The following is a 12,655-nucleotide window of genomic DNA, read 5'->3' as shown; positions in this document are numbered from 1 at the left end:
AGCAGGAATTTTTAAGCCTCCAATATGGCCTATAGATACAATTCAGACTTGAGTTTAGATTAATTCTGAACCTGATCTCAAAGCTAACCATCCACATTACTGAATAGAACTGGTGAAAAAACCCCATCTGTTTATGTAGCAATTTTGGGTCCAATTCTCAAACTTGGGCACCTGCAGTTAAGGGACACCAGGATGTAGTTGCCCCCGGTTTGGGGCTTTTCTGAAGTGATTGATATGGTCTAACTGTTCTGACTTAAGTTAAAGAGGGTTTTACCGTTATCTTCCCTGGGGAAACTGTTTTTGAAAACCATGCTCCAACATATATCAGAGATACCTATGTCTGAATGTATATTTAAAGGGACAATAAAAACTCAGTCAAAATACTTGTTAATAACTTGCCTGTTTTTGAAATTTCTTTAGAGGTTTTCCCATGAGTTTTCCCAGATTTTTCATCCAGCTCTGTTGGAGAAGCAACTCCTTCAGGATTGGTTTCATCTAGGACGAACTCTCTACTAGTATTCCTGCTTCTTGCTCTCTCCAGCAAAGAGAGATTAGTTTGTTTAATATATTCCTCCACCTTCTGGTTAACGAGGACTTCTTTAGGAGTTGTACACTCTTCCTCAAGCTTTTTAACATTTTCCACAGTGAGAAGCAGACCATCATATTTTGAATCTGAAGAAATTCCCCCAGGAGGAAATGTTTTTGGCTGGGATGGGCTACTGCCAGACCCTGACAGTTTGTGCCCATTAGACATATCTGCAATGCATTAAGAAGATGAAAATCTTCAGCAACAGGCAAAGTCAATTCATCATTCTGATAACAAAAAAAAAAAGAAAAAGAAAAAGACCGACAAATCCCATTAGTCATTTACTACTGATGGGCATATTGATCTATGGAGTTAAAATGTTCACACTAAGATAACCTTATTAGATTGAAAATCACTTTCCTTTCATGAGGGTCTACTAGGGATCCAATTCAGCAAAGCACTTAAGCGCATCCTTAATACTCCAGATGTGCTTAAGTCTCACTGAAGTCAGTAGGATCAAGCTTGTGCTCAAATGTCTGTCTGAATCAGGACCTAAGACAACAAACCCAGGGAACTCCATGCACGCAGACAGATCCAACCATGCTAAAAAATATTCCTGAATACTCTGCATCATAACATAGATGTTCCTGGGGTATACGGTGCCGTGCTAAAGATTGTACCTTGTTTTCATTGTTAACCCAGTTTCATCATTTGCTATAAACCGCTGGATGGTTGAAACTTACCACAGGAAGTCCAAGTCTGAGAGCATTTAATATTCATTGCCAGTGTTCAGGCAATGTTTTTTAGGCATTTTATGCTACATGCTGGTAGAGAAAAATATATACACAGTTGAGTCCATTTAATTGGACCTGCTGGTGGTCAGCTTACCATGCTAATTAGAAGAAGACAAAGACAACAGACTGAAAAAGACTTAAAGCAAATATAAACATTAGCCTTTGAAAATGCAGGGTGGATTTTTATTATGTACAGATGTGCCTCTGATGTCTTACACCAGCTACATAGAGCAACTTCCCCATCTCTTTTAAATGTCTGGCTTATTACATCTGCAGTCTTCCCCTCATCCACTTAGGGGAAGAAAAATGGGGCAAATAATAGGGTTAGTTTGGCAGAGCCTGTGTGCATTTCACAAGCCCATCAGGTAGTATTTTTCACAAATGATCACCTGCATTCTCAGTTATGTTCCCAAGGCTAAATGTCAGGCTGAGACCAGTAATTTGGTTCTTCTGCCCTCCCTTTTTACAGGGGAAAAGTACATTACCATTCTTCCACAGATTAGGAAACTAACTCATTTTTCAAATATTATCCTGACTGTGGCTCTGTCCAAGTCCTTTAGAAAGTTCTTTTCATACCTTGGAATCCTTTCCTCCCAGTTAAGGGTTAAACTTTAGGCCTTTTATTTTGTTTTACTGGGAAAGAAGGTTCTGCCAGACCCATGCAAAGTAAGGGCCAGGGAAATTTATGTGAGTGGAGAGAACCAAATTGTAATTCCTTGCAGGGAATACCTCTGGCTTTTCCTGGGGTTCAGTGTTGTGCATTGCTTTGCCTTGGCTACAGCTGGCTGCTGTTGCTTCTTCATTTCCTTTTCCTGTTCAGGATTTTGCGAGACTTTTCAGCATCTAAGGACACTAGAGGATCTCATATTCATAGAGTCATAGAAAGTTGGGCTGGTAAGGACCTCAGCAGGTCATCTAATCCGATCCTGTACTCAAGGCAAAATATTGCCTACCTAAACCATCCTATGCAAGTGTCTAAAGCAGCATTCAGCAATGTTTTCTGATGGTAGGCTGGAATGACCCAGCTTTGATCCAAGGAGGGCTGGCATTAGGACCTGGATACTGCTGCTGCCACCACCGCTTCTCCCTGCTGCTCAGTTGCAGCATGGGTAAAACTGCCCTCTTCTTGACCCCAACACCGCAGAATCCCCCCACTGCCAGACCACTGCTGAAGACCCCTGGCTCCATGAGCCAGCTCAATGGTGCCTCTGGCTGGGTTCAGCCTTCAAGGCTATAGGTTGCTGACCCCTGTGTAACTTATTATTTAAATTGCACAGACAACCTTGTTGCACAACTACCAGGCAAAAACATCCACAAAACCCACCCTAACTTGCCAAAGGCAAAGCAGAGAGATGAGGGCACTGTCAATGCCCTACCAGTGCCGTGACAGGAAGTCATTTGTTAGAGAAAGGAAGAGGATCAGGCCCTCAGAGGAAGGCAACTCTTCCTAGTATCTGCCAATCCAATTTTGGGGTAAAATTCCTTCCTTCCCAAATGTGGTTATCAGTCTGACCCTGAGCAGAAGAGCAAGACCCTGTAGTCTGGAACCTTTGGGATGTTAAGTCCCAGAGGAGCACTGATACAACACAGTCACAGTCCTCAGCCTTGGCTAAAACCAACACTCGAGACTTCAGAAGAAGGTGAAAACACCCCTCTCTGGCACTGGTTTCCTTATTATTACAGGTTCCTTCTTCTGTAGCCAGTGTAAAGAGAGAGTCAATGTGGTGTGCCTTCTCAAATGTGGGAACAGATCCAGCAAAGAAACCTCTTGTGGGTTAGGGTACAGTCAGCAGAAGTTCAGTAGCTCTACTCTCACTGCTGGCAGCCGGGTGCCACAGTGTATACATGCTGTTTGAATCTGTTCATTTTCACAAATGCTTCAGTGACTTTTTTTACTGATATTCTTCACTTTTTTATTGAAAATGTTTGCTCATGAGTAAAGAAACTGACAAAAATGACCAAATAAAATATTTTTTCATTTGCTTCCATGAGGACTATATTTTAGATGGACAGTTTTGGCAAAGATGCAGTTCCTTGTTTTTAAGCCTTTCCAGAGGCATTGGGTGTTGGCTATAGCCAAGGCTGGGGACTTTGACTGAGGTATGCCAGTGCTCCACCTGGGAGTAAAGCCAGACATTATTGGCTAGAGGGCCTTGCCCCTCTACTTGAGGTCAAACCAATCACCATATTTGGAGTCAAGAAGGAATTTTACCCCATGATCAGACTGGGTATGGACTGTGGGGGTTTTTGCCTTCCTCTATAGTGGGGAGCATGGCCCTCTACCTGGGACCTCTTGAGCATATATTGAAATCATTTTTTAGAAGCAAGATATTGGCTGCTGTGGTTCCCCTGCTTTGCCTGTGGAAGGTCAGGGTGTTAGGTCTGTGTTGTGTCAGGGTTGACCAGAGCCAACTCAAGCAGGATGTGGGGCCTGGGGCTGAGTGGCTGGATGCGGCCGCTTCGTCCAGCTCTGTGGGGACCCCACAAAGCGCAGGTCCCGGGGCAGTCACCCCGATTCACATCCCCAGGGATGGCCCTGGGGTTGACAGTAGTCTTATGTAGAGTTTAGATGATGGTTTTATAGGGTGGTTTGAATATCTAGGGATGATCCTGTCTCAGGCATGGGGTTGGACTAGATGACCTCTGAAGGTCCCTTCCAGCCTTACTTCTTTACGGGTATGTTGACACATCACCCTATGGTGATGTTGTTACTGTGCCATGCTTTAGTACTTCCTTTTGGATCCCTTTCTTGAAAAGGAAGTACTAAAGCATGGCACAGTAAATGCCCATACTGCGCTGTGCATGTGGTGCATGGTTAGTTTTCGCTGCTACTTCGCTATAGCAGTGCACTAAAACAGGGGAGTGCACCGCTATGGCAAAGTAGCTGCTGACCACATGTAGACTCACATGGTTGCTATGTCGTTGTTGAGCATCATATGGTGACGTAGCGTGTTGCTACGTCAAGATAGGGTGACGTGTAGACTATAATTCTCTCTATGATTAGCCCTATGCAGCAAACAGCAATCTAGTGGCAGAACCCATTCACTAACAGACAGACTGTCCATGTCTCCTTGACTGTCACATGCCATGTATCCATTTTCTTAAAACGAAAAAATCAAAATCAGTTAATAAGTCAAGTGCACAGAACTAATCCCTCAATGGCTCAAAGTAATTTCAAATGTAATTTCCCCCCCTCGTGTCATACCATGGAAGAGCAGACTGCTAACTCCATACTAATCTAATATTCTAGACTCTGAAATCTTTAAGGTGGAGACAGTATCTACTGTTGTGTTTATACAGCATGTGGCAGGATGTGTTTTTACTCTAATTAGAGTATCAGGAGAGTACTACTATTGGTATGAGTTATTTTACAGTAATTTCTAAAGGATCCAACCAAAGATTTGTCCCCATGGTTCAAACTTTGTAAATAACATTTTTTTTTTATCTGCTGGCACTTAAAAATAATATTTTCAAGTCCAAAACAGAATTTTCTGGATTTTTTTTTTTTTGGCTGAAATTTTTTTTTATCTTGAAACAAATGAAAATTTTTGACTTGGAACAAAACTCTTATTTAGAAATACACAAAATAAAATAGAAGGCAGAGTCAAGATGCACTTTACCAAGTAACTAAATCAGAGATGTGTAAGTTTTTGTTAACCTGAACTAACTTCATCAGATGCTGTGAGCTCAGGCTCACAAAAACTTATGTGCCTCTGATTTAGTTACTCTAAGGGTGTGTCGCTGTGCAGCGATGTAGTGATGCACTATGTCACCATATGGCATGCTGCGGTGCCATAGTTATCACATGGGTCTATGCGTGATCAGCAGCTATGTCACCATAGCAATGTGCTCCCCTGTTTTAGCGCGCCGCTATGGTGACCTAGCAATGAAATCGAAGTGTGTGCACACAGTGGTTATTACGCCGTGCTTTAGTACTTCTAAAAGAAAGTACTAAAGCTCAGCACTGTAGCAACGTTGCCATATGGCAATGTGTAGACGCATCCTAAAAGGCACATCTCTGTCCTGCCTTCTGCATGATTTTAGACTAACACAGCTAACCACCTCTCCCAAAATAAAATAGTCCTGTTAAATGAAAGACATCAAATAGCTCTCTGGAAAGGTTGTTTTGGGGGGGAAATCTCATATGGGGGGTCCCAGCCACACAAAGAATTTAGCAAAACTGACATTAATTCACAGAATTTTTCATCTTTACCAAATCTTCATTTCCCACCCTGCCCTCCCAAATAAAGAAGTTAGGGGCAAAAAGTTCTGTCCAACTCTCCCTGGCATTCTGCAATCAAACAAGAAAGTACTCAACCTTGGCGAGCACGTGGTATAGGAAACAATATTACATACAACAGTTGCACTGAAATGCAAAACCATCAAACATGAGAATGTTTAAGTGCCATTAAACCATTATAAGACGCAGTCTATTTCTATATGTAGACAGGCGTGCCACATGGCTATTCCTCTCCTAGAAAGTCAAACAAAGCTGCACCCTGGTACCCTGGTAGTATCATGTCATATAAAAAGTGAAAATAAATTCGATTGACATTTAGCTGAGATTTTCTTTGTTGCCTCTGTTTCCTTGCAGCTTGTCTATGTTAATAATATGCTAAACTCCAGTCAAATACCTGAATCTTAAGGAAACAAACACATCTGGAGTGGTTTGAAGATTGTGCGCTTATGAGGCAATTTCTTTTGATTCATCAAGAGACAAAAAAAATGATTAGACTCGTATTAATAAGAGAGGAATTGCCTAGCTGGCATAGTTTCCCTTTGCATATATTCATCCTTAGTTTCATCCTCTGTCTCACCACCAGTGCATTTCAACTCTCCATGGCAATCACAACTGACATATTTGCTGGAAGCAGCATGAGGAACTCATTTGATCCAGGTCCTTTAGGCAGTGAAGACAGTATCAGAGCAGCCTTCCTTCATGAAAAAAAAAAGCATCTGGTCACTGACAATCTAATGTAGATAAAATTGACCACTCAAGTGAGCTCAGAGTTCCCCTGGTGAACCAAGTCACTTAGCATGATCTGCCATTCCCTTTGTATATATATTCCAGTCACATCCGCTTGGTTCACGATGAGAAACATGTTTTCCTTACTCCGAGCACTGCAATCATACCTTGTAAAATCAAGCAGTATTCAGTCCAGAGTCACACATCCTCATTATTTGGGTATGGAGGAAATCATCATTTCCTAATCAGGAGTTCTTTCATAGTGGGGTGCTGCTGTTGATAATGCAGGAGTCAGGGCCATATTTATCTCAGGGAGCAGATAAACTCCTGGCTTTCTTTCACTGACGTTCCCCAGTTCCTGTTCCATGATCTTCCTACCATTGATTTCACAAGCATAATGGTGGAGGAAGAATGTGGCTGAGGCCTAATATCTACCTGCTAGAATAGTCTTGATTCAGCACCTGATTTACCTGATCCCTGAAGTGTCAATATGGTGATGTCTAGGGTTTTTCAGGACCAGATCAGTTAAGGTTTACTCTTATAACTAGGGTTAACCTAATGAACTCATTCATCTGAAGCAAACCCCAGCTTGCCTTTGTCTGCTCAAAGGGTTTGGCATTGGTGTGGGTATTCCAGTCCTTACCTACTGATTCATAATTCAGAACTATGCTTAGTTTTCATCTCAGACCAGTTTTACACTGGTGAATTATTCCTTATTTTCACCAGCTGGAAAGAATAATCAGGCCCCGAGCATCTGACAAGAAGTCTACTGCTCTGTCCTGAGCAGAGCCTTGGTGGTTAGCCATTTGAACCTGGTATGTTCTTGTGGCCACCTGATGCTCCCAGAGGCCTTCCTTGTGGAATATTCCTTGAATGTACAAGACATGAATGAAACTACACCATAGATCCACTATGTGTTGTAAGCACATAATGATTCCCTCCGTATGGGATTGTCCCAGGAGAAAAATCTGATTAGGGTTTGTAGTACAGTACATCTCAGAGCAGTAGGAGAAGGAATAAAATGTAATTCTCTTAAATGAGGTTAAATAAAGTACTGCACAGAGAAATGCCAATGAAATCATATCTAGCTGTAAACTTCATATACAGGTCCCGAAGGAGAGAGGACTAATATGTAAGCAAGGCTAAAGGGAATTTTATACACAACAACTTTGACACTAAAGGAAAATTTTCTACACTGAGGCAAGATTGGAAGTAATTCTCAGTAAAGAGAAATTTCCTCAGCCTACATTCTTCTTTGCACTAATTAAAGATATTTGTGCCAGTATAAAGAACCTTTCCCTCGAAGCTGTGTCTGCTTCATCCCACAGTCTTCATAATCTTCTGCTCCCATAGTCTATTACTGTGGAAATGAATATAATGAAGACTGTAAATTATACAGCCCTGGCAGGAGTCTTGTGTCTGTGTAAGAGCGGACACAATGTCTTAAGAGCTTTAAGACAGCAGGTGGACAACACCAAATGCAGTGTGAAAGTGTAATGCACTGTAATGTTGAATATCATGTACTGTAATGTTGTAACATGAACTACAGCTCCCAGAAGTCTCCAGGGGACTGGAGGAATGAACTATAATATGCACAACAATTTCCAGCAAGCTGCAGGGGGCAGGAAGAAGCAGAAAAGCAGTGACAGAACCCAGGACACTACAGCGCGGACAGACATGTAGCTGGAGACTCAGAAGGAGCAGCAGAACCAGGACTGCAAGCTGCAGAAGCGAGGCTCAGATGTGGGAGCCCTAGCGATGTCATTTAAGCATTTTTGGTACCAGAGGCTGGTTGGGAAACTTTCTGGAGTTGTGGGAAGTTTAAGTTTTCTCAAGTGTATATACCAGGGGTTGGAAACATTTTTGGGCAGAGTGCCAAAAACATCTACAACCTTGATTTGTATGATATTGGTGTGCCAGGGCAGACCGTGGGGAAGGTGTGAGGGGCCTGATACTTGTTGTGGCAGAGCAGCCCTGGCTCTTTCCCCACTGTCTGCCCTGAGGTATGCATGCTAAGCAAAATGCCTCCATGTGCCACGCTCTGGCACCCCTGTTGGGGGTTGCCTACCCCTAGTATATACTGCGGTATTAGTATTCCTTACATGTTACCTGTTCTTGGGTGATTTCACCACTTTTAATTACCTGTTGCCTGGATCCTACATGTATGTACCATAATGTTAATGCTTATGCACCTGTGCCTGTCCCTTTCTTTCTAGCCCATTAACTTGTGACGCTAATCCCCAGCATCTCCTGTATAAAAGCAGGGCTGGTCCAACCATTAGGTGAACTAGGCAGTCGCCTAGTGTACCAAAAGTGGGTGGGTGGGTGGGGGGGCGCCAAAATTATATGCAGAACAAAACAACAGGAACATGATTCTAATATAATAAAAGCCTTACCACTTCTGGCTCTGTCTCTGTCCGTAACGCTCTGGGCCAACTGCGCATGTGCTGCCCAGCGCCTTACAGACAGACAGACACACAGGCAAAGATGGAGGCGGTAGGGGCCAGGGTGTGCTCTGCCACATGGCAGGGAGGGGTCCCTAAGGGAGGGGGGGCATGGCTTGCAGCCCTGTGGGTGGCGTACCGTGCGGCCATGTGGGGGCATGGCATGTGGCGGGGGGGTGTGGCGCATGGCTGCAGAGTGTCGTGCAGGGAGCAAGTGCAGGGTGTGGGGGCAGAACCCACTCGCTGCAGCACATGGAGCTGGGGTGAGGTGCGCCTCCCGCACCTGCTTCCTGCGTGGCACCCTGTGGCCATGCCCCCACTCCCCCCCATGGGGAGTGACTGCCATCTGCGGCTGTGGGGAGCACTGGGCATGGGGGGCTATGGCATAGTGGGGTGTGGTGCGTGGCTGCAGGGTGCCATGTAGGGAGCTGGCATGGGGGTGTGTGGTGCGCCCCCTGTACCTGCTTCCAGTGCAACACCCTGCGTGACACCCTGTGTCCATGTGCCACGCTCCCCGTGCATGCCCTGCGCTACACCCCAGGGCCATGGCCCATGCCATGGAGCCAGCGGGTGCTCCCCCTGCCATGGCTGTTCTCCACGCCACACCCCTTGGCTGTGTGCCACCCCCCCCTGCAGCCACACACCACAGCCTCCCACATGTCCCGCACCATGCCCTGGGGCTGCTCCCTGTGCCACACAGCTGCAGCCATCAGGCGCTTACCACATTGTGGCCACTCCCCGTGCCATGCCTTGGGGCTATGCGCCACCTGTTCTGCACAACTGTGTGGCATGCCCCCCACGCACCACACCCCCCTCCTGTGTGCCCTGCACCACACCCTGCAGCTGCATGCCACCCCCCAACATGCACCATGCCACCCCCGTGCATGCTGTGCGTCACACAAGTGCAGCCTGAAGGCGCTCCCCGCGCCATGGTGACTCCCCACACCATGCCCCTTGGCCACACACCATGCCCATGTGCCCTTTACCACACCCCGGGGCTGCTGCCTACACCACACAACCACAGCTGATGAGCATTTCCTGTGCCCCCATACTGTGGCTGGTTCCCATGCCATGCCCTGCAGTCATGTGCCACCCCTCCCTGTGCACACTGCACCACTCCCCACACCATGCGGCTGCAACTGGTGGGTGCTTCCCCTGCTGTGGCCACCCCCCACACCACGGTGCGCGCCACCTTCCCCCGCCAAGGCTACTTGCCATGCCCCTCACACACCCTGCACCACACCCCAGAGCCACTCCCAGCACCGTGGCCTCTCCCCGTGTCATGACCCATGGCTGCGCACCCCCCCACGCAGGTGTGCACCCCCCCGCCCACTCAGAGTAGCAGGGAGTGGGGGTGGAGCAGGGCTGGACCCACAGTGGCAGGGAGAGCGGGGCATGACCCAGAATGGTGGTGGGAAGGAGTGGGGGAAGCAGGGCAGGACCTGGAGCGGCAGCAGGGGTGGGGAGTGGGGCAGGACCCAGAGGGGCGGTGGGAGGGCACGGGGTGGATGCAGGTCTCCGTCTCTGCTCCTCCCCCTGTCCCTCCCGATCATTCATGATGGGCATTTTGCTAGTTCAAAATAAGAGCCCTGGCCAGCTATGGCTCCATCTTGGTCTAAGACCTTTGGTTCAGTAGAGAGAGAAAGACCTCTGAAAAGATCTTAGAGGAAAAATCACTAGAATCACGACTCCTACTTTTTCCTCTATATTGGAAGTGGTGGGGGGGCTGAGGTGCACAGGTCATCTAGGGCACCAATTACCTTTGGACCAGCCCTGTATAAAAGTGGGAACTTCCCTTGCCAGCTCCGTGTGCCAGTTTGTGGAGGTTGTGGAGTTTGGTGCAAGAGAGACCCTGAGGAAAGCTGAGGAAAGCTCAAGCTTAAGGCATTGTTTATTTTAAGTACTTGCCCTCCCCTTTGTTTGCTAGAGGGGGTTGGAGGGTCTGCACTTGTGGGCTTCATAGAATAAGTGATATCACAGATGCAGAATACTGACTTCACAGCACAATCCAACAGGAAGGTCTCAGTTATTCTGAAGTAGCACTACTGACTCCCAATGAAATGAAAAAGCCAGTTAAGTGCCAACAGGATTGGACGCAGGAGTCACAATGGTGTAGAACTGGGCTAGAAGGAGAACTGAGCTCCGACATTCTTGACAATTAATGAACTGGGAAAATGTATAAATAAACCCACAAGTCTTTTGTACACACTTGGTGCATGCTAGGTGGAGTTTCTCCCCAGCCTGCCTTTAAAGCTGAAAAATAAGTGTTCATTTATAAAGAAAAACACTCTTTTTTCCAGAATAATAGCTAGCTCCCTTTCAATTTTCAGTCTAAACTGACCAGATTATTTTCTCTTGTAGGAGAAGAATGGAGAAGAAATGGAAAAAAAAATCTTAGGTATAGTGGATCCTTTCTGCCTCTTGCTTGAGAGGCTAAGAAGCTAGCAATACCTGTGGGGACCTCTTCCTGTTGTCCTGAAGGAAGTGCTGCAATGAATCAATGCCTCCCAGAAAAGTTGTCACATCTCTCAGGATAGCAACCAAAGCTGTTAAAGTAACCAGTGACATTTTTGTAAAGAACACTTTAAAAGTGCATTTGTATTTAAAGAAATCCAAGATAGTCATAATTCAGTGATCCTGGTTTTCTCTGATAAAAAAATCCCCAATTTTCGGATTAAAAAAAGTAACCCCAAATCCACATTTTTCCATCATTTAATTGAAATACCACTATACATAGGTCTATATATGAGTGGTGTTTCATTTTAATCATGGAAAAATGTGGATTTTGGGTTCCTTTTTTTAATCCGAAAATCGGGGATTTTTTTTAATCAGAGAAAACCAGGATCCCTATTCATAGTTATAGACCCAGTTGGTTTTTTTTATAACTTCTGTCATTCTACTGAAATCAACTGAGTTACATCATCACAGAACTGGAAATTCATTGGAAAAATCAAAACTATGCATGCAAGTTTAAAAAAATGCAAATATATTTTAAAACAAAACATTTTCCTCGGTGCCTCCTTCACACTCCTGTCCAAAACAGCTTTATACATTCTGTGTTTTCCCTCCTAACAAGCTGATGTTATGACAGTTGCCTAAATCAGCTCCATTCTGCACTGTTTTAAGTGTTTGTTTGTAACTTCATCACCTGCTGGAATTAAACACAATTATGATATAGGACTCTGTTCTGTAATCCTGACTTGTGCTGCATTGCACTTAGGTCTATTGGAGGCAATGGCAATAATCATATACATACTCTTCAGTGTTAAGGGTGGCAGGATTGGCTGTGACTCAGGGAAGTTGTGGAATCTCCTTCACTGGAGGTTTTCCAAGGGTAGGCTGGATAATAGGCCTGTGCGAAGCGGCTAGTATTCCCTTCGGTTTTGGCCAATTCGGTGGACAGTGATTCGAATCACTGTCCCGAATTGATTCGGCCAAATCTGATTTGGAGATTCGGCTGGTGCTGAATCAGCCAAATTTCTGAATCACACAGGCCCATCCCCTGCTCGCTCTCCCACCCTGGGCAATGGCTGCACTGCCCACCCCAGCTCCCGGCTCCTTGAAACAAAAAAACCCCAACTCAGTAGCTGCTGCCCAGCATGGGGCAATCCCAGCTACCCCACACAGTCCCATGCGGCATGGGGGACTCTACCACTCCCCCAGCCCTCCCATGGCAGCCTTGCCTGCCCCAGCTCCTGGCCCTTTAAGAAAAGAAAAAAAATCCTGGGCTCACTGGTTTCTGCCCAGTGGGAGGTGATCCCCACTGCCTCCCACTGCCCTGCTGTGCATGGAGGGGCTCTACACGTATCCCCCAAAGCCCCAAAGCCACTGCAGGCGCTGGTGAGTTCAGGGGTCATTGTTTTTTTTTAAAGGGCCAGAGCTGGGGCAGGCGGGGCAGCCATGGGGAGGAGACTGGGGGAGTGGG

The 12,655-nt window shown here is 45.9% G+C and overlaps 1 protein-coding gene across 1 annotated transcript in view; it reads right to left on the bottom strand.

Annotated features, from left to right (window-relative positions):
* ERICH6B (glutamate rich 6B) overlaps positions 1 to 12,655 on the bottom strand; it is an 82,480-nt gene that overhangs the window by 65,623 nt on the left and 4,202 nt on the right. Inside the window, exon 2 of the mRNA XM_025214728.1 lies at positions 400 to 756. Within this exon, the coding sequence (XP_025070513.1) occupies positions 400 to 756 (357 nt within the window). The remainder of the gene's footprint in view (positions 1 to 399; positions 757 to 12,655) is intronic.

The sequence above is a fragment of the Alligator sinensis genome, unplaced genomic scaffold (genome assembly GCF_000455745.1).
Source record: "Alligator sinensis unplaced genomic scaffold, ASM45574v1 scaffold1219_1, whole genome shotgun sequence".
In the NCBI taxonomy this organism is placed as follows: domain Eukaryota; kingdom Metazoa; phylum Chordata; order Crocodylia; family Alligatoridae; genus Alligator; species Alligator sinensis.
Note: the sequence above shows the minus strand (reverse complement) of the source record. Positions and strands in the feature narration are given on the sequence as shown.